The 24,043-nt window shown below is 35.0% G+C and overlaps 1 protein-coding gene across 1 annotated transcript in view; it reads left to right on the top strand.

Annotated features, from left to right (window-relative positions):
* The first annotated feature begins 1,052 nt into the window (after positions 1–1,052).
* LOC106141663 (suppressor of cytokine signaling 2) overlaps positions 1,053–24,043 on the top strand; it is a 33,182-nt gene continuing 10,191 nt past the window's right edge. The window contains exon 1 of the mRNA XM_060946844.1: positions 1,053–1,459. Within this exon, the coding sequence (XP_060802827.1) occupies positions 1,441–1,459 (19 nt within the window). The 5' untranslated portion in view covers positions 1,053–1,440. The remainder of the gene's footprint in view (positions 1,460–24,043) is intronic.

Here is a 24,043-nt window from a genome sequence, read left to right as displayed (position 1 = left end):
GTAACATGTTATTGTGATTCTGTTAAGAAGTGTAATTCTTTACAACTATTTTACTGGCCTTTGTCCGCGTGTACTTGTATAATTACAGTTAGGGTTCCACACATGTAACGAAAGGTAGTGTGGTTCGTAGTGGTGGTACCTATGGTAAAAAGATTTAAAAAAATCTTCTTTAAAAAAAGTCGTTTTCGAGATATGGTCTGGTACTCCTAGTACACTAATAAACAGATTTTTTTTTTTTTAATTTTTCATTGAATATTTTTAGAATTGTCCTGAATTTTTTTTCTTTGGAAATACATTTTTATTAATAATATTTCTTTATTTGCATAAACATGGTAAGTACAATTCGTTGTTACATTTTACAAGTATTACATGTTTGCCTTTGCGCCATGCAAAAAATATTTGTAAGACGCTGTATTCAGTCATTAAGGCGAACCATTTCGACAGTTTTATTATAATATGTGTGTCATATATAGATAGTTTATCTAACTTGAATATATTTTACATCCAGCGCGTAACCAATTGGTTTAATTTAAGCATACAATTTTTATCTTGATCTGTAGAAAATAGATCAAGAAGTGAATGAACTTTCCACCGTCATTTATTACCCCGCGTCTGATGGAGCGGGCGGGCCTAGCCCATATTGATGGACAGATAGATACAAGTTACCTAATTTTACTGTGTTGCCGTTGCCGGTCACAGGGGTCAACACCCGCGCACGTATAGGTTTATGGTGTAGTCACGATGTAGCCATGGCGTGCCGGCCGCACTCACCAGCCTTGGTCGGAAGAACATAAGTTTTATAAATTAGTGACAATGCCTCGAGTTATTTCGTAGAAGTGCCAAGGTTGGCGGTTCTGGGAAGCGGGCACGCCGCGCTGCGAGCAAATCCGCGGTGGTAAGCATTGCGTGGCGCGCTCTCCGTCGCACTCTACTACTCCCCGCTCTGTAGTCGCGTCGCGCTTCCCTCCCCGCTCCGCTCCGCGCACCCCCGCTCGCCTGCGCTGTGTTTACTCCGCGCCGAGTCGACGGAGGTCGGCTATACACAAGTGCCTCACATTCGCGCTCAGTCTTCTTGTACATACGATAGAGTACGGTTCTCGCAGCGGCGACTCTTCTCGCCGAACTTTCACCTCCCGCCGCGATTTGCTTATCTGTGATAAATAAACTAACATTGAGTGAAATTGAATGTGCGCGTTCTTGGAAAGCGTTTCTGTTACGGCACGCGGACGGGCGACCGCCAGCGGCTTTGATTTCTGCAAATTAATTTCTCCAGTGCACTCGGTTTCTACGAAACTGTTTATAAAGAGTTTACCGAGAAGCGAAACGGCTATAAAGTGGATTTGAGGAAATATAAGTAATTATAAGTGAGCTTGTGTGTTTCTGTGCTCTGTGGATAATAAGGCGTTTACATTGGATCCCAAACACCCTATTAGACCTCCGATGGTGGTTAAACTACCAGGTGAGAACTCTTGTAATAATAACATAGTTTTGCATGCATTATTCAATCTTTCAAATAAGACATTAGCTTATCTTCTAGCATTCTTATTAGTAAATACAAACTTAGTTGTAGTAATATCACTCTGCACAAGAATAGAATCATAGTCCCTCCCATAACATTTGCTTTTGCTAGCTAATCATCAAATGGCTGTGTTTTGATTCCTCGAGCCGGATCATTTTATATTTTTTTTCATAACTTTTATAGGCACACGATATTTGGTAAAGAAGAATTAATATTTTAGATACATTTCTAAAAGCATTATATTTTATTTGTATATATCCGTATACAGTCAGTCAATAAGTTAATAATTAATTTCTCAAAATAATTGTATCATAAAAATAATATTATACTTACAATGAGTTTGAGTGCAAAATCTTATTAAAGAATAAACACACATTACAACCTAATAACAACAAATTTGCATTCTTACAAGATCATTGAAGACATTGCGTCGTCATGTCTATGAGTTGTAATGGAAAACAGTGGCGCCAAAGAGTCACACGAGTTCATTATAGCGCATATTATGATAAACCATTTAACCACGATAAAACACTTATTTACGTATGACACTAAAGAAAACATGTGTGCCTACGTCAGGCGGCCCTCAACTGTTACATAAACTATGACATCATCTGTATAAACAACAAACCTTAGGATCGTGATGATTATATTTTTAGCCACGCTTACTAGAAACTAATGATGTAGTTCATCTTAAAATACCAAAAGTATTAACGATACGTATATGTATTGATAAAAAGAACAAGTAAATAATACGTAAGCATTATAGAAATGCACTAGAAATGTTTGTTGAAATCCTTTTATATGAGCGAATTATTTCCTTGCGAAAATTTTTACGTATTAACTATTACATTAATGACTACTGCCGACATTCTATTTTTAAAGAACATTTCCTCATCAGGAAGTGGTTTGTGATAAACTGTTTAAGTATGTTAACGTCTATTTACGTCGTGTCCAATCTGCTAATGAGTTCAGACTGGCTTCGCTTGAAAACAATTAGCAGTATCACGCGATAATACGATCGTTTCCTGAGAACGTTGAACGTTCAGTGATTAATTGCAGGTGATAAAACAATTCTAAGATTCATTTTATGGCGTAATAAATAATCAGAGGAAACGTTTCCCTGAATTAATATGAAATTAATAAAGAGATGTGCGAGTTTATGTCTGAACGAATAGGTACTATACATTTAATAAATTGAAACGCCGAGAGCAATTTGGTTAATGAAATTGCTTATATCTCGGCAAATCTTATTAACTTAATATGGTATCGGTACATGTTTAGTATCTCCATATGATTTCTGTACTTGTTAAAGATTACCTTCAAAATATAATTATTTGGAAAAAGTTATCTTAGCTTTAAAATAATAATTAGATTCTGCATTGGAGAATGAATGAATGAATATAAAACATACTATTATAACCCGAGATGAATTAAATTATCTGATTTTACCCTTAATGTTAACCTCTTCATAACTGCGACAATTTTGTGTAATCATACAATAGGACATTGTCCACGATTAACCGGGAATAGAAAGGTAAATTATACACCGGGAACCTGCTTGGCCGTCTTTGTTTATACAAGAAAGGAGACAATGATACTTTTTGCCTGTTTTTAAGGTTGAATGGGGCCGTTTCTATTGTTAGTTGTAAATCCTAATAAATTTATAACGTTGATAAATTGCCTACTTACTATAAAAGTCAATTTGACGGATCATAAAAAATAAGTATTTTATTATTAGTAATGGTAGATACTTCGCTCTATCTCGTATGGTTCTGTAGAGCGTTTCCATAACCTTTTTTTTTGCTCATAAAGATTAAGTTTACTAATGAACTTAGTTTAGTTTTTAGTAGTACATTACTGTAGTTTAGTATTTGAAAAAGAGTTAATATTTATTCAATTTTATGTTAAACGTATTGTCTACTAGGTTATTTTACGAATTAATAAGATTTTTTAGGACGGAGTGCAAAGAAAACTGAATAAGAATTAATACTTATATGTACAAAATACATTTTTCTCAAATTAATACTTGAAAACATTCCTATAAGTTTCAAAGTAGATAAGAAAGAAGAAGAGAGTAAAAGGACTGTAATTGATAATAGGTATGATGTAAGATAGGAAACAACGTTACTTACTATTTTATATTTGTCTGACAGTGGAGACCATGTCTTAATAAATCTAGATAAGGAAAACGCTAAAGAACTGTCTACGCTTTCAAGGTGACTACAGTAAGCAGTATATTATATCTTCAAGAAACAGTAAACTTTGTAGTATTTTTGAGACCTCATGAAAACATTAATAATAGTATAGTGTTAGAATCGCCTTTATATAAAACTTGTTACGGATAAAATAAAACTTGAATAGATAATGGATAAAGGAACGGACGTCTTTTGTGATAGTAACAATACGCAGTATAGCTAAGAATAGATAAACTGAGGATAGTGCATGTATTGTTCATACTAAGATATGTAAAAGTATCGTATAAATTTTAACATAGATAAATTCAATAAAGGAACAACAATCACTCGGGTCACTGGTTTATTATATTATCAAATAATATTTAAGGATACTCACTTGTTTATTAAGCCACTACATATATCACACATATACAATAGAACTGTAAGTCACGACACGAGTCTTTGTTTCTTTATTTACGTGCGCAGATTGACCTTCTGATTTTTGATTAATTGATTGCACTAGCACCTAGGTCATAACTGAAAATCAGCAATTGCTCTATACCAATAAATTAATTAAGTTATGACCTTTTTTTATTGCTCAAACTCACAACCTTATTAATTTGTATTTCATAATTGTAAATTGTGAGTAGCAAATCAAATAAATAAATTATTTATCAATCTTTCTAATAAGATGCAGTTTACACAGAACCTTAAAGCTGTATAGGAGTCTACTAGGAAAATGGTGCGTTCCTTTGAACCATCGGACGGAACAAGGTGGGTTGGCTGCGCGGGCGCAGGTATGCGTATTCTCGGAACGCGTCGCTCGGTTTTTGCTTCTTTTTCGATTCGAGCTTACTAAGAATCGAATGGCCCGGTGGCGGCCCTACTCGGAACTCGTAATTAATCCTTGGAAGCCTTCGACCCGAGGGTAGTTATGAGATAACGCCGTATTATTTTTATTCCTTTTGTGCATTGTCTCATTTTAGAAAATTGTATTTGGTCATTGTTCGCGGAATGACTGACAATGGGTTTTATTTAACATGCATATCGATTCGGTTCTGCTTCGAATCTCTTTTAACCCAATATGGACGAGTTTCTCAGAATCACTTCCTTTTATAGCTGTTCGAGAACCGAGAACTCATTTTACATCATAAAAAATTGTGTCTACATCCTTTAACATCCTGGCCCGCGGGTCAATAATTTTCGTTGAAATGTAAAATTTTGTGCAGAAAAAATAATAACTATTTCAGAGTATAAACGATAGCAATCAGAATAATACTAAAACCTTGAAATATATTCAGGTTTTCCAATTATCCCGATGTGTAATTAGGTACGTATGTTGGGATAGGGTGAGGAAAACGGAGAAAAAAGATAAACCTGCTCGCCAGGTTTCCAAGAAAAGCGGCTAGTTTAAATTTCAATGGCAGGGCCTGCCTGGCCGAACTCTAACGAACAGATAGAAATACTGCCTTTGATCTCATCGCTGCCGTTATAAATTGGCACTTATTTCGTATATACAAGGTTGAGATTCGTAGTCCGAAAACATTGTAATAATTTCAGCGCTCCGTTCCATTTCGCATTTGTTGGGTTTTCGAAACGTGGAAAGATTTCGCTCGTTTCGAAAAACGGGAACAGGAAAATATACTTTTCGCCATTACCAAGTCGCGGGCAACAGCTAGTTTATATTGCGTAATCAATTCGATCAAATATAAATATTATAAGTAACATAGATAGTTAAATAAATAAAATCAGGTCAATGCGACCCACTTCCAAAGCTAGTGGCACTATCAATGTTATAAGTAAGTGGGTTTGTATTGTATGCGATGCTATGTTGCGTAAATCGATTTATAGCATACTAACTTTTGCATACGATTCTACCCGCGATAACGAGAAACGGTAATTTTTCACCCCAAACCAACCTGTACTAGAGTTCCAGTAAATAGAGCCGCAGAAAAAAAATTACAAATAAGCTTTCACTTATAGATAAATGTGAAAGTCTTTTACTTTTACTTTCATATTTTACTTGACATATACATATACAATCACTTCTTTATCCTTTACGGGGAAGACAGAGCCAAAGGATATTTTCAGATGTAAGGCTTATTGATAGAATTGAGAATATTTAACTCGCGTTGCTATTTCAAAGAGTCGCTCGATGACCACGGATCATTGTAACATGATTCGAAACGTCCGAGATAAAATAAAGGTACTTGCGTTACGTCTGTGAGTTGTATAGCCTTGTCTGTCAGTCATTAAACCCAAGTGTAGGTACTGTGTATTTTGTATATTTTTTGTGTTAAAATACAACAAAAAATTACTGATAAAAATTGATTTTAAATTCCTCCGTCATACATAATTAATGTTGTAAAACTGAGCGAAGGTAAAATAGAAGTCAACTTGTACTGCCTATGTCTGAGTATATCGCGCACTAGTACATGCTGCAGGTATATAGGTAAATTTGTAATCAGAATTTAATGCATAATATGCATTATATACAGTGGATTGTATTAATTAAGAGTATATTAATGCATAATATACAGTGGAGTGTATTAATTAAGATTATATTAATGCATTATATAAAATGGAGTGTGCCTGGAGCCGCCATGAGAACCGAAGAGAGAGAGAAAAACATTTAATGGATTGAATAATTTATATAAAACACACCTGTGTAAATCTACAGACCTTATTTTCGACGTCTGATCAAAAGAATTATATAATCACTCAACATTATACTACATCAAAAACCGTTAAAAGAAAAAGAAAGCCGTTAGAAGAATTTCTTAAATATCAATTTCTTTGGGTTTTTCATCAAGTGGGATATGTAGGTAAGTACTTATCGTTCAAGTTGTATATAATAAATCGAGTCTTGGTACAAAAAAAAGATATTCGTAGCATCTGCCCCGAATGCATATTTAAAGCTAGAGTTATTCTGGTTGAGAGAATATTCGTCAATATTTTACGGTTTGCATTCAACTTCATTAAGCCATACAGCTAAACGTGGCATTCTCCGCCGTGACGTCATCACATACCTTTCATATTGCTTCAAGAGGTGGGAGTGTAAAATAATAATCACAAAATTTATGGGACTTTCACTTTTTTAACAGCTCAAAGAATTTTCGCGCTTCGTTTTTGAGTTAGTTCGTTACAAACAAATATTTTTTATAATATATACATATAGGTAGGATAAATATATATATGAATATATATAATAAACCTATGTATATATACCTACATATGTATAGATATTATATATTCTTCAATTTTTTTATTCCAATTTCACATAAAATTTAATTTTGACTAGTACCCAGTTACGCAAAACTTAGGTACTACATTTTTTGAGTAACTTTTGATGATCTGATGACTCTGAATTAACATTTATACGCAACGGAAAATGTTTCGCATGATTATCATTTCACGAAACCTTGAGACGGTATTATAAATATCATATAATTACTCATATCATTTCCTTTTTTTTAGATTTGGTTTCATTATATTTAGTTTAAGTAAATTTTATAATTCATTTGTAATGATATTATAATAAATACATACTTACAAACCATTAAAAAATATATAAAAATCTAACATTAAAATGAGTCATTACTGTAAATACTGGCGCTAGCTTGAGTGGAAATTAATTTTGGCATTGGTAATGGAGTTATATTCGCGTGTACAAGCGCATTCTCGGAAGTGCTCTGACGTCTATAAATACGCACTCTACATATTTTGGTGCCGTGTGGTTGCCGGCATTTCACAATAAGACCACTCCATAACTTTCTCATGGATGTAGTATAAGGCGACTACTTATAAAGTTGGGATTCTTTTGGTAAGCGATGGGCTAGGCAACCTATTTGAATCTCAAATCCATCGTTAAGCCGATCAGCTGAGCTGAACGCAAAAGGAATGTATAACTATATATCCAGAAATTTATATTTAGGATCTCTCAAAAGAATTTTCAAGTTATAGTAGTTTTTGTGATATTCACGATTTTGCAAAAAAAATAACGTATTACGGAGGTCTTAATTCGCGGCGAACAACTACCTAGTTTATTAAATTTTTACAATAAACTTATGTTTGTGTATTCAACTTCAATAGTCTACATCGTGCTCCACTGATTCCATCAGCCAACAACGACTGAGGAATTCCCTAATGATCCTCAGAAAGCCAAGAGATCACAGATATGAACCCTTTCACGACAGAAACGTGCATTACCTCGAGTACCTTAGATGAACTCCGAAAGATTGTGGAATTATTTAAATGACCTATTTTCCCTCCAAAGCGCTTAAAACTCTGTAGGGAACTATTTTATCAATATTTTAAAGAAAAATACATAGATTTATATGTAATTAAATAGTAACTGACCGATGCGAAGTCTGTGTTTGAAAGATATTAGCAAAAAATCGATATTTTTGTAAGACCATCAGAAGCAAAAAATGTCTGACTGTCTGCCTGTAAACGTCTGTCGGCATTCTACTGCACGACCGGTCGACGCGGGCGCAGGAGTGACGTGTTGCTGCCTGTCTCCAATGAGAAAACGCTACATCCACACGTAATTAATAATAAAGAGAAAATATTTGTATTTTTGTATGTTTGTAACGATTTGGTACACAGATAGAATAGACCTTAAGAAATAACATGGGCTTTTTTTCTGGAAATTCTAATGAGAAGAACCACCATCTCAAAAGCTAAAAACTAGCGCTAAAAATCTTTCAATAAAATAAAGTCGTCCATTAACCTCAAAACTGCCTGATATCTTCGGATATGCATAATTTAAAAAAAGCGCCAGAATTAACGCCGAAAGTGCTTAGTTGGAAACACTGTGACATAGCGCTGCGATGGGCCGCGCTTCTACGAACGACCCGTGGTGTTTTCGATTTTTAAAATAGACTCATTCCGTTATACGTGGGCTGATATAGAACCATCGAATTATGGCGTCAACAATATGCGTTGTGTAATACGTGTGTGTATAGTTTGAGGGACTCTTTTGAACCCAGTTCCAATTGTTTTAAGAGAGAAAGGGGTTTCCAGCTTGTAGACCATGCTTTAGACGATAGCGAGCCTCATGAACGCTCATTTTTTGCTGTTTTATGAGAAGTTTAAAGTCATTTTTGTGATAGTTATCAATATGAAAATTTCACCAGATCTACTCCCATTTTACTGCACCTGGCCAAACTTTGCTAAATCTTTTCGAAGCATGTACTTACTTCAGGTGTAACTAAGTATCAATTTGCTGTCCTCAGCGAAATCTAGACTTTGAAGCTATAAATGCATACAGATATAATCAAAAGATATTAATTTTTACATTTAAAAAAAGGTTAGATATTTAGCTATCTTATATTTCTTCAAATACTTACCTGTTTGACTAAAACAGATCCTTTAATGGATTCATCTGGATTAGTTTGTAAAACAATTCTGCTTCCCTTTTATGCGCCATAATGGAATTTTCAATTCAAAATTCAAAAAAAATTCAAAATTCAAAATTTTTATTCATTATTATAGGATATTATTATATCGCTTAATAATTGTCGTATGGTTTAACAACTTGGTTGACGTCAAATAAATTACTTAAAAACTAAGTTTACTGCCGCTTCCAAGGCGTCAGTGCAGAAGAAGCGGTAACAAACTGCAATATATTTGCAGTGCACTCTGCGTCAGAAGAGCCACTTTACTCACGGCAGCTCCATATGCAATCCAATCAGTACCAATTTACTAGCTACCGGAACCTGCCGAAGTACAGCCATCGACAGATTTATCTTACTCTTGTTTTATACATACTCATATAATATTGTGGGATAGACAAAGCCAACTGTCTTAAAAACTAAAACGTTCCGTTCAGCTGTACTGAATGGTGTAACGATGGAATTGAGATTCATTTTGTGACAGGTTGCAGGCCATCGCCTAAAAGAAGAATCCCTTGTTACTTAGCCATTCCCTTGGTTGACTTTTAAGAAGAGAAGCAGCTGGCTCACCCTGTTTTTTCTTTGCGAGCAGACAATATTGAAGCTTGCATTATAAAAATTGTAATCTATTCGCGTAGTCCCTTACAGTCGCTTTTTAAACACAAACCAGTTCTTTTAAGTCGACACCTATAATTTAGGGACTTTTCAGGCAATAGTTAATAATCTTTATTTTAGCTTGTGTAGGTATACCACATTAGACTGCATCTTGCAACAGTAAAAAATTTAGTCAGATTATTTAATGTATATGATTTTATTTTAGTAGTCAAATCTATTTATGCGGAATTAGTGATAAATGTTGACAGAGCATATACATATCTTATCTTCCCTATCTTTCTATCTTATTTATCAGGTTAGTGAAATTTAGAGTGGGAAAATAAAACATATGCCTTCGGTGAATAACCCGCTGGTTTATCTGCTCCCGACTGCATTTCGCGGATTTGTAAGGATTATTGAATGTGCGGCTTCGAATACTACGGCTTAATAAGAGGTAGGTACCACAATTTATCTATGGCTTCGGTCGCATGAACTTCCCGTCGTGATTTCTAATAAATTGTGGCCCAGATATAAACGCGGAGGTCAGATGGGAGTAGCTTCGTGAAAATACTCACCCAATCCGGGATCATATTCAAAAAGGCGCACCCCGAGCTCCACTCCAGGGAGGTGACGATGTAAGCGGGAATAAGAAGCCAGAAGGAAGAAGAAGATAGATAGATAAAAGGTTTATTCACTACCACAATACATTTAAAGACGCGGCTTTTTATATGAAATGCTCTCGTAGTCGATATATTATCTCAGGTATATGAACTATATTTAGATATCTACATTATACGGCAACTAGGTACTAATTTGTCCCAACAATCAGATAGTAATAAGAAAATTAAATGCGCAAACGATGCCGCGGTCATCAACTAGTAAAAATATAATTTTCCAACTCAATACAACTACAAAGAAAGAATATATTATTATCATTTGTATGATCAAAGCCTGTTTTAATGAGATAGGTAGATGTAGATGAAACGAATCCAATTTGGCGTCCAATTTCAGGAGTTTGAGGAAATCCGCCAAAGGCAATGCGAAACTGCGTAGACGAAATTACGAATTCTTAGTAAAATTGTGAAAGTTACGAAAACTTATTCTGAAATTCCTGCTTTTCGAATTGCGCCTAATAATTCAGTGTTTACTCTTCACTAACTAGGTAGGTACCTATAAAATTTTTAAATAATGCCTATAGGGTCACAGATAATTCTCTTGCATTATCTATCATCTTAACAGTAGAAAGATATGTGTAAACTTTCACTTTACTCTTTCTATTTTTCAATAATTTTACTTCAATTATTATTAACAACGAGCAAGACTTCAGTGTCACTCCTCGTAGCAAATTCACTTACATTAGAGCCTAACTTAATTCTTTGTCAAAAAAAAACACATTTCTCCCTTATTTATAACTGCGTAGACAGAGCTTATCAAGATTAAAATTATTAATATTCAAAGATCGTGACAGATTGCTAGTCCATTGCCTAAAAGAAGATGACATTAAGAAATCTGATATTGCAGGTTCCACGAAGCTATCCTACGCTATAGTTGGTAGTTTGCGTTGCGTTGCGAGTGATTATGGCGGATCAATAGCTATTATGATGTAGTAGTATAAAAGGAGTGTGTAGGCTGACCTAAAATGGGCGACATGGCCAACCTTAGCCCCGTGAGTCAGGCAGGTCGACGTATTTCTAGAGTTCTAATTCCAACAATACTCGCCTGACGCACCCATTTCTGAGAAAGACGGCTTTAATAGGCCGTACGCTTTCTAAATTATTTTTTTACATGCTAATTTGGTCGTGCTATTGAAATAATATTTCATCGATCATTCTGACGCCACGAAAATAACTTGCCTTGAATGTTTCAGGACAAAGAAAAGTTATTATATGACTCACCTCAACTGTTGTGACTTAAAAATAAACGATAAATTAATAATAAGGAAATAAAACACTTATTTTTGGTCAGACAGGTATTGGTTATAAGGCAGGAATAAATTGGTTTACGTATTGTACTAGATCCACTGCGGAATGAAGAAATCATTTGATAAAGATGGTATGAGGGTCCTAATACTAAGGATCTATTTTTGTACCCTCACGATGTTTCCCCGAAAGAGGTTCTCAGTATCTTTACTCTATGATCGCTCGTTCGATAATCGCAACAGCTTTCCCCAATAATTGGTTAATGCCAGTACAATATCTAATGAGGGTAGAAATAGACACAGGCACTTAAAATCACTTCAAATGAAAAAAATGAACCTTAATTAGCCTTTGTCTTGATTGAATTTTACAATCTGCACAATACTGAGTGAATATAAATAAATTTCATAATAATTTAGGATGATTTCTCATTAAACGAGTTGCTATCTTAAATTGGACTTGTATCTGACAAATACTTACTTCATATCATACACATCATTATCACTCTCTTGGAGTTTGTCTGCCTATGACCATGTTAGTTCAAACAGTTATTTCATATAAAACTATAAAAAAAATACTACCTTACATAAAAATGACGTAATGACCAGGTAGTGACAGATGACGAAATCATTGTTGATTTCGGCGTGACTCCTCACTACACTAGTAAGCTCACATTACATAATAGTAGTTAGTAACAAACATGAAAATTGGTCGCCGGCCGGATCTTTAAGTACCTATTATATTTCTCAGAACAAATATTTTTAGGAATCGCTGATATTATGTTTTATCATTTGGTCGTTCTTATCTATGTATAAAGTTCTACGAAGTCTGTTCTATTATATGATATGTATTTTGCCGTGGCTCCGCTTCTGAGGAGGATGATAATATTGAATTGATTCCAGTTCTCGGAAATATAAGCAAGGCTGGATTTGGGGGAAGATGCCTACTTGGGAGCTATTATTCGCCATAATAGTTTGACTTGATATTCATTATTTTTTTGGAAAAATTTTTGCTTGTGTGGAAGGAAAAATTGTATAAAATTACCTCGGAAACAACTGTTAGCAATAATCTAACTCAGTTGCACAGGAGCATTTTCTCGAAGATTGTTACTCATAAATATTTAAAACAGTAAATTTATTCAAAATCAATCTCTTCCTAAGTGATATTTATGTTGATTGCCGTAGTGTTTTTTCTGCAAAAGGAAAAGGCCTATTAAAAATAACATTAGATTGCGACATAGTTGCCTATCATTATCGTTGATTGACGATAGTTGCCCATACATATTTAAAACGGTATCGATAAATTCGAACCCATATCACTTCATGCGTGCAATCAAATGACAGCTGAATTTTTTTTCAAGAGGTAAACTCTATCGTTAACCTATTTAAAATAACACTTTGTTACCTAAGAGCATTACCTAGGTATCTATAATCGAAGATAGTTGTTCATAAATATTTAAATTAGTGTCGATAAATTCCAATCGATATCTTCCCTAGTGCAATTCCTACAATAGAATTTTCTTAAAAAATGTTTATTAATTAAAAATAACTAAATGCAACCAACGTACTTAATTGCATAAGAGCATTATGATGATCGAAAATAGTTGCTCATAAATATTTAAAATTGTATCGATAAATTCAAAAGCGATCTCTTCCTGAGACTCGACGGCGACCTGATTATTCAGATTTATGTGGAATCGCCTCACTTCCGAGAACTATTTGCATATCAGTTTACAGTGGCTTGCGTAAGTACATTCATAGTATTTGTTATCGCTTATGATATTATTAATCCTATATTTTTGTAAGTACACGTGCACTGATAGTATGATCCTTGGTTACTTCATCGTACTATATCGTAAGTCAGTAAGTAGTAGGTATGCCAGATTCCAGAAATCATTGTAAAACTCAATCAAGTCTTATAAATTTGGGATTTAAGCGACTGGCTAGCAACTTGTCCTTCACTGAATGGTTATCTCTTAGATAGGCATGAAACATCATCGTCTTCATCATCACTTACCATCAGCTGAGATGGAAGATAAATGTCTAATTCAATAATGATTGAAAAAAAAAACAACTAGCTAAGTATACTCCAGCATATGTACCTATATAAGGGGCTAACTATTCTGCTATTCATTCAAGATTGTTCTCTCGAATTCATTAGGCATTCGTAACAATTTTCTTATATCTTATTTGGTCACCAAAGTCATCACTGAGTCATCGCGGCAAATCCGTGGGTTTGTGCACTTTCTGTGTAGGTAAGTACGTCATCTGAGGATACCACGTGGTGACGGCAACGGCCTGACGACAGATGATGTAATTTGTTCTTTGTCCTGTTTTAATTTATGTTAATATTATTTTAGGGTTCTTTACGAACGTACAGATAGGGTTGTAGATAGTTATATGTCGATGATCTGTAAATTTGAAAGCAACAGGAAATTAATCTTTACCCACGATATCGTCTGCCTACGTGGAATTCGTCTTACGAGAATGTACCATCACATTTGCGCTAGTACTCTAAGAAATGAAGATCAAGTGCCACCCGTTATAAAAAAAAAAACTTTTTTATACTAGGTACTAACAACGAGTACTGCGAGGAGGAACATACATTTGAAAATAACCCGCAAATTCCAGTAACTAAGAACTTTGTCTTTGCTCGCTCAATCAACACAACAGAATTACGCACGCTGAATCGACGTTCTATAGCTTCCGTGCTCTGTGCACTCGGAAAAGTTTAATAAAAAAAGTAGGTAAATTCGTACATCACTATTCATTCGGAGTATTCCACGAATATTCATTATCTGTACTGTCGAAAGCAGACGCACAGTAAAAAAATACGAATTTCATTATTTGCCAATGACACAGCATTGAATTGAACAGGGAGGGGCGGTTTTCCTTGCTATGTTCCTAGTGGTCCCAACCATAGGAATCGGAATCCTATAAAGATCGTAGAAATGCGATACCGTACTTGAAATTATAGGAATGACGTGTCATAGTTTTGCATAATACGCCGTTCATTGCGCGGCTCTAAATAAATTTGAAAAAAGAAACCTTACAATAAAGTGACACTATTAAAACTTTATGCCACAACCATTAGTCACATTTACTAACAAATATTACCACTTCTACAGTCTTATTTTATTCCTATTTCTATGGCTTCAACGGACCCTGACGAGGGGTTTCCGAGTAGAGGTTGTTCTAAGTACTGTCAACATAACAATTTATCCTGTATGGATCTTTATGCCGTGAATATAGAGGATAAATTGCTATGAATGGGTACCTCGATGTGCTGTTGACTGTACATTGGGGCGATAGCTCATTGTAAGAGTGCCTATTGTTAGCGGATTATAATAGGGAACAAATGGGAATAAAACGTTGGAAACTGCGAGAGGGACTTACCTTTAGTACCGTGCACAATAAAGCAACAAATAAAGATGGATTTGATAGATGATTGAAAAAGCTTTTTGTAAACTCATTTAAGTGCTGCGCACACTGAATTATATATTTTTATATATTGGTATGGTATTTATTGGCTATGACATATGGGCTTATCTTTTTTTTTTCCTCCGGCTAAAGATTTAACCCTAAATGTAAAAAGAATGTAAGTTTTTGATAGACCAGATCGCGCCGAAACAAAAAGAAATCTAATTATTGACGTCTTTAAAAAGGAGATTTAGACCCGTAAGCGTCGGTATGTATAAAATGAGTGTGGAGGAAGTTCAGGTCTGAAAGGTTGTAGAAAGTGCTAATCCATAATCATTATTTACTCCCTTGGGGTTTCCCACGGAAGTAAATAATGATGATGGATTGAGGCGTGATGGTATGTATGTACTAGCCGCGGCCCGGGGCTTCGCTTTGGGAATTTGGAGAGAAAAGTACCACATAATATTTTTTCATGTTATTCTCTACCTCTTATCCTATCTCTTAGTGTAGGTACTAAATTTTATTGAAATTCGTCCCTTAGATTATGCGTGAAAGAGTAAACAAACACACATGTCATCCTTTTACAAACTTGCGCATTCATTAGAAAAGGAAGGATGATGCTGAAGTTTTGGCGCCCCTAACACTGCCGCCCGGGGTAGATGCCCCGACTTGCCCCCTTGATCCGGGACTGAAATTAATACCAGCAGCTCGATGTTCAAAGTAAACAATAGGCAACTATGCACTTAATTAACATAGCCCGGAGGCTAGGACCGAGCTTGTACGAGAATATCCACAATTTTCCATGAAGCGCCGTATCGGGGCGCAGTGCAGTAACTACCTTAGTACTGAGTTGGTATCAAAGAAGTTAATTTGTTAGAAATTTCTCTGTAGTTGAGTACAATTTAATTTTTAATTAATAAAAGCTTACCTTTGCACGCGGCTTTGTTCGCATGAATTTTTGGAGATAAATCTTGCGGGTACGATATCATTTTCAGGAACAACGTTTATGTCCATCTCAGTAGTATGTAGTAGATAAAAAAATTAATTTATAATATTTGACATGAATTACAATTAAAGTATGAACGGTTTTAATAGTAGTAAATCACTTAGCTAGGCATTTTTAATTAATTTACAAACTTACAGTTATAAAGCTTCGCTCAAGAGGAAATTACTTTTTCTTATTCAATATCCGCACTGAAAGGTTTTTAGTATTCTGATTCCATTTTCGTTCCGGAAACCACACGGGCTGTAAATATGTCACCATTAGGGTCACTGCCGACCGCATTACGTGTTCAACCTTGTGTCACAGTAGCACACGGAGACAGAAATGTTTAAAATCCCCTCAGGAATATTGCGGTTACATTACAAAACAGTAGCTTACGCATGTACCTACTGTTTTGTAATACCTACTCATTTTATTAAAGCAGTTCTGTAGAATATAACATTATTTGTAGATCCACGCCTTTATGTTATTTTGGTTTTGCGCAGGACGGGTTCGTATTAGGTCTCGTAAAGTATAATGGCATAATTGTTTTAGAAACATTTTATATTGTGCTAAACGATTTTATGCCAAAAATATTATCTTAAACAATGTGGACGCTAGGTGGTTGGGACCCAATATTTATAGGTCGTTAAAATGCCGAGTGCCTTGTCTTATTTATAGGTTATTATCCTTAGTTATCTCTTTTTTGGTAATTGTAAGATTGAATTAGTTAGGTACTGTTGATTAAGGACATCAGAATTTAGTCAGGTGGACATTTTTCACCACAGACAACTTATTCCATTTTGGTGCGCTCCTTGGCGACCTAGCTAGCACATAGGAATTATACAATGTGTAACGCGTTACACCTTGTATATGCTAGGGCCGTTTTAGCGTTGAACAACATTAGTCATAACAAACTTTAGGTATGATTTCAAGTATTATTCACGTGTTCCGTGTAAAATGAATTTAAACAAAATTCCTTAGCACTTCATGCATCTCAGAACTCAATAGCATAAGTACTATATTCTAAGAAGCGATACCGTCATTGAATTGAGAGTTTATTAAGAAAACGCTTTGCTGCTAAAGGATGCTACAAAAAAAGAACAGTATTTATTTTCTGCATAAAAAAGGGAAAGGTTATTGACATTCTATCGACGAACAGACAATACAACTAAACGGATTTGAAGCTGAATTTTGTTAGACAGTGATAAGACATAGGTACCATCAAAGTGAGGATTTTCTAAATTGTTAGAGATGTAGTCTCTGCCTGCGCCCCTCCGGAAAAAGGCATCAAGAAATGTATGTATGTTATCTTGTTACAGAAAACAAATAAGCTACACGATTAAAATTAGTAAATACCTAAGTAATATGTCCATTTTGGAGTACCTATGCTTTAGTTCTAAATTTGTCCACGAAACCTAGGTAGGTACACCACTTAAATCCGTGTAACTGTACATTTCAACCTAAATTTATCTTACTTTCACTACTATATGTCAGTAAAAACTTTCCCTCAGTTTGTGTAGACGGTTTTTTTTTAAGAAATAATAGTTGTTTTTTTTTAAGAAAGGTACCGTTGTTCTCGAAAAATAACTGTTCTGGATTCACAAGTTAATTGTATAATACCATAAAATAAGGTGTACGAGCAAAAACAAGGTACAGGCAATGTCATAATTTAGCGAAAATGTTAAAAAGGTAAATGTAACAAGATAAGATTAAGATTTAGAGTTTTGTGTGTGTGTGTGTGTGCGAAGTGTCTGATCTCGGTGTGAACGGACCCTTATTTTACCTGAATTTGTCTCGTAGCCGTAGCCTCTGTATGTTTTTTTTATATAATGACTAGGTAGTCGTTTTGTTTCTGAAAACAGTGATTGTTCACACACACACACGTAGGTAACCAGTAAATATAATTCTGAGAAGAGGTCGTCGCTTAGCTGATAACAAGGTTTCTGGAATGTCATTGAAGGACATAAGCAATCTTTTTACTGCCTAAATGATAAATACACAATGAGCTACATAACGTTGGAGGAATACTTCTTTTGTAATAGCTCTTACTTCTTTGGCGATGGCCTAGAAGCCTGTCATTAATTGAATCTCAATTCTATCAGCTAAACCTCTTCTTTCAGTATTTTCGAGACTGTTAGCTCTGGCTACCCCGTAAGGGATAAAGAAGTGATACAAATGTATATACTCGTATGCTACACATTCAGTTGCCTAAATGTGCAGGTTTCATATTCGATTATCTGCTGTTGTATGAAACGGTGCGATTAACAGCAATTGTTTGTTTACATTGTCAGGAATGTTTGTGCGTAAATATAGCTACTACACAAACCTTCAACATGAATTCTTGCACGGACAGTCTAAGACTACTGATCTTTTTCCATGTTTTTAAAGTATTTCCTTACTAGTAGGTACTTGCATCTTATACGTAGATCTTATATAAGTCAACTCTTGCTTAACTCACGATAAATGAGTTATAAAAAAACCAATAAATTAAATCAGCCAGTATTATCTGACTACTGTATTGGACGCGGCTGTTCAAACAATTTCTTCGCTGGAATATTTAAAGTGTAAAAAACTATACATTATAATGATTCCGAGTACGTTTGCCGATTCTACGAATACAATCGCGTTCGCAGTTGGCTGAGCGTATCGTGTATGTATATATGTGTGTTTGTACCTACATAACTCACGTACATTGTATTGCCACACGTTTGTCAGCTTTACATGGTTTCGCAGAAATTGTAAAAGTACTTATAACAAAAACTAGGCGGTCGATATGATGTATGTTGATTTGAACTGAAATAGAACCTCTTTTCCAAATAATTCAAAACATGTGACATATCTAACGACGACATAAGTATTAGAAAATATAATTTTTAATGACACTGTCACTCGTCTTTCAGTAGGTACGTAAGTTCTATTTAGGTAAGTACCATGTGCAGAATATTTCCTCCTTAATTCTGTAAGGTTCATGTCATACTTTTATCATATCATAGGTTTTCTTTGTATATATCCCATCCCATACATGCCCAATTTTTTTACAATGACTGTTCCTGAATGAAAAAATTAAAATCGATGAAAAATATTAAACAAAATTAAACATATAGTACAATTCTTGGCGACTTTACGAAATTAATAACATGGCAAATTCAAGCAAATATAGCAATTTTCGTATCCCGAATTTACTTTTATCATTTCCTTTCCACAAGTAAAATGTAACAACGCCTGACCATGACCAGATCACTATCGTGCTTAAATGGTCTGTCTGTAGTGGCCTAGTGGCTCACAAAAACTACATTTAAAAAACGTCTTGAATGGCATCGTTCATCTTTAAAACATGACTAAAGATAAGACTTTTTGATATGACAAATGAAAATTTATTAGCGAGAAACACTATTCATTATGCACCATTTGCAAAAGTTAATTGTTTTCGTTCCTGTTATTCCTTGGTCTGGAAGAATAAAAAAAAAAAAGAATGTGACAGCTGCTTTTCTTCCCGCGCAAATCGTAGATCGAAAGTACATAAGTCGAGGAGCGGATTCGGAGAAGGAACTAAATTTATATACTTATTGGATGTCTGTCTGGTCTGCCTAGAGAAATAAACGTGAACTTTACTCATTGCTTTTGTAAATTCTTTACAGGTAACCGTGAATGCGTCAATAATCTTTACTTTTATAAACAACTAGTTAAGTAAATACATGTGAAATGTTATTTATATTGGTTTAGGTAGTAACTTAGGAGTAGGTATCATATGGTTCGAAAGTGACCCCCACCTGGTGGTATGGTGGTAAACAGGTATGCTGACAATCGTGTTCTTACTGTCATCATCATCAACTTTATACTCGTAATACTTATTGAAGAAGCAATTTATTAAGGATTATATTATAAGAACAAACAGCTATGATTAATATTGAAAATACTTATGTTCACTTTGCTATTTCGAAATACCTACAGTTAACGATAGAAGTTTCAACGCAGCTCTATACCAATTTCGACTTTTCTGCACAGAGTTAAGAAAGGAATGGATAATCTTTTACCGTCGGCTGTACTCAGACAGTATAGAGGCGTTTCTAAGTAAATGTTTACTCAGCCCGCTCAAAGAGGTACCGAGAACAACGGTATTCAAAGCGAAATTGAAATCGGAGTGCGGTTGTTCCACGAATACTTTGACCTCTCTAGACCGTCATACATTGGGCAAGCGCGGACGGCCATTTATCGCAAAATGTCAACCGCTTTCCGCTTTCACTGTAAAAATTCGTTCCCTTCTTTGGATCCGAGATATTCATATTAGGATAAGATTGTTTTTCGGTAAGTAAGCACTCCCTGTAGACTGGTGTCGAAAGAGAGCCGTTCATGAACGAGGTGGTCGGATGATCTAACAAGATTGGAAGAGTGTGGCCTTGGACAGATATCAATCTATAGCGAACAGAAGGGAAAACCTAGCCTAACAGTGGGACAGTAAAGGCTAAAAATAAAACTTAAATTCAGAGGCATTACTGAAACTAGCGCTACGACTATTTTAGTGATACGTAAAATTATAAGTGATGCGTTGTCATGTCTGATTCTGTACAGTTCTCTTATCGATGTTACGTCGCTAATGGCGTCTAGAATTTCTATTATTTTTATATACCTATGTTTTGTGGCACTGGCTACTACCACAATATGTATAGCGGCCTTAAAACAACTGAAATTCCTGCGTATTGATTCGACGGTATGCCAAACGGCTGCTATCAATAAAACCATTAATATTTAAGACAGTAGGTAGACTGAAATTAAAAATTTATTGCTATGCGCAACGATACCTCCGTGTAGTTATGGATTGAAAGATAAATGTATTGACTTCCGGTCAATAAAGAATGAATTATTTAGCGTATAAAAAAATGTCCAGAAGTCACCTGGAGGACGTTACGGCTGACATGACGACATTGTAATTTTATAGTCTAAGGCAATTTTAGGAGAGGTTAGTTTAACGAGGTTAGTCGTTATTCGTCAACTACTTTTAAGTAGAGCTAACAATTCACCGAAATCCGATGTCGAAAGTAGGTGAACGTTTCTGAGTAGTGAAGTGACGCAGGGCGAAATAACGCGACGCCGACGCGCCTCTGTCCGTGACGACTAATAAAAGTAGTGCCTATTTATGCTTAACTAGCTGCGCCCAGGGGCTTCGCTCCCGTGGGAATTTCGGGATAAAAAGTTCTTATTATTTTATTCCATGTTATATTTTATCAGTATACCAAATTTTATCACAATTCGACCAGTAGATTTTGCCTGAACAAGTAACAAACATACATCCTCACATCCTTACAAACTTTCGCAATTAAAATATTTGAAGTTAAAGAATGAGAAGAGGGAATGAAGGTTATATAATAAAATAGTGTACACCGGATTACTTACACTTATTGCAGGTATAATAACCGGATCCTCATTTCTATGGAGTAAGTGTCAAATCATGTTTTTAAATCTGTGGTCAGTTATTGCACAGTTTTTTTTTAATTGCCTCTGACGAAGCTTTCGAACGAAAATGGAATTATGAATATGTCCTTTGCAAACAAAGATATAAAAACATTACTTGAAGATGTCTGTGTTTGTAAACTAGAAACAAGCTAAACTTTAATATGCGGTGTTTTAGACTCCATAGGCTCCATAGCCTATTAGTTTCATAACTATATAGAATGACTCCTTAATAGTACAAGAAACATACATAACACTGTTGGCTCTGCCTTCCACGTAAGTGATATAGCCGTGACTATATGTACTTATTTATATGTAATGTGTCTACCATATTGGGACAATGTAGGATTGCTAGTGTCCATAATATAAGGAGTTATATAGAATAGAATAGAATAGATTTATTTTCAAAATTGGATACAAGGTATCACTTATTGACGTCACATAACTTAAATCTAATTATAACTACTACCGCTTCCAAAGCGCATGTGTAGAAGAAGCGGCGGAACAAACTACACTGCAGCATTTTCATAGGACGTCAATTTACAAATATAGATCTCTTAAATCTAAATCGTGGACGAATGCACATTGTCTACATTAAAAAACATGTATGAATGTAGAACTGATTATGTCAATACGAATATTTCGTCAAATAAAATAAATATAAAATAAAATATGTACATACTGTACAAATTATGTCAAGATCATGTCAAAAATACACAAGCATTTAAGAGGCCATTATGTCCAGCTCGGGCCACACATGTTTATCATTAATATAATATATATAATATAATATAGATTCATATTTAGAAACTTTGTACTAACTTAGTAGGTACATGGAAATCACGATATGGTAATCTAGGGTATGTTAAGATGGTTCGGTCATGTGGAGAGGATGAATGAAAGCAGGTTGACTAAGCAGATATACAAGGAGAGTGTGGAGGGAAAGGTCGGAGTGGGAAGACCTAGACGAACGTATCTTGATCAAATTAAGGACGTCCTGGTAAAGGGTCAGGTCAAAAGTACCCGAAACCGCCGAGCTTGTATGAAGAGAGTTATGAATGTGGACGAAGCGAAAGAAGTATGCAGAGATCGTGGCAAGTGGAAAGAGGTAGTCTCTGCCTACCCCTCCGGGAAAGAGGCGTGATTTTATGTATGTATGTATGTATGTAATCTATAAATCTAGTTATTATTATTTAATTAAAAATTCTGAAAAGTATTTTAATAGACTTGAAATTAATATTACCTACATTATACAAGTATTTCTTGTGCTTACATAATAGCTTCTAGCTTATAAATTAAGAAATCAAGCTTATTAGTAAGATAATGGTTATGATGCGGTTTTACAACCTTTATTAGAATGGACTTTCTGACACCAGGGTGTGCAATATCAGTTGATCTGACTTCTGTTTCGCTCGCCAGAATTAATCCCTGATGAAAAAACGACATAGGTACTTAACGTAGTCAAAACAAAACAATAATTGAGTGACCCAAAAACCCACATAAATTAAACTACTACCGTTGAAGTATATTTACTTATTTAATATAAAACAAAAAAAGCAATTGTTACTGTAGAAATAATGAGTTTATAACGTAATTCTTTTCAAAATAATATTTTTTTTATATGCTTTTGTTTCATTGTGTTATCAAGATCCCTACCAATATTGGAAATAAAATTACAATAAATTACAAAGTAACGCTTTCTATCTATCTGTTACGATATTTACCTAAAATAGTAAGTTTTCGAACGAGACGCATGCCCCTTTCGAAACAAATATCGATACCTATAGGTAGGTACTACTGAACATAGTCTACTCGTATTTGTTGTAGGTATTTATTTTTCGTTTTGATGTGCCTGGCGCTGGGGGTACGACAACTAATATTAAGTGTGGCGGTTAAAAGGTTAACCATAGATCCCGGATTGGTGAATCTTTTTAGTTGGTTTGGTTTGGTTAGTAACGTGATTTTAATGAAGCTGACTGATTGTCAGACTTCGTGATGGAAAATGACGTCGTTGGTTGTTAGAAAATAGTTTGGTTTATTAAAAGATAGCATAATTAAGTATACAACGAAATGATCTATCCCAAGGTTCAATAGTTTGTTTGAAAACGGTATATAACTACACATTTGTATTACAATAGCTTTTAGAGAACTGGGGATTATAACAGATTTATTTTATAAAACGCTAGCTAGCAAACTTAACACTCGCAGCTGCGTCCGCCACAGACAGATAATATATGTTGATAACGTAGTAGGCACCCGCACGCGGTGACAAGCGGCAGATGTTGTGAAAGGCAGGTAAGGGCTTCCAAGAACGCCGAATATAATCACAATACCGGGAAACCGCTCTCGCTGCCAACTGCAGAGCGAATACCAATGTGGGCTATTGTAGGACTTAATACCTATATCTAATCTACATAGCTATCCCGATTACCGAACGATTCCGTTCGCGCGCTGTAAAGCAAACCCCATTGGAGAACCTTGAAATTTGTGCAATCATCATTATTTAATTGTTAATGTAATATTAGTTGAATAACCCAAACACTTAAACGTGGCCATTCAGTGTTTACGAGACTGTTGGCTATGTCTATCCAG

The sequence above is a fragment of the Amyelois transitella genome, chromosome 12 (genome assembly GCF_032362555.1).
Source record: "Amyelois transitella isolate CPQ chromosome 12, ilAmyTran1.1, whole genome shotgun sequence".
NCBI lineage: Eukaryota > Metazoa > Arthropoda > Insecta > Lepidoptera > Pyralidae > Amyelois > Amyelois transitella.
Note: the sequence above shows the minus strand (reverse complement) of the source record. Positions and strands in the feature narration are given on the sequence as shown.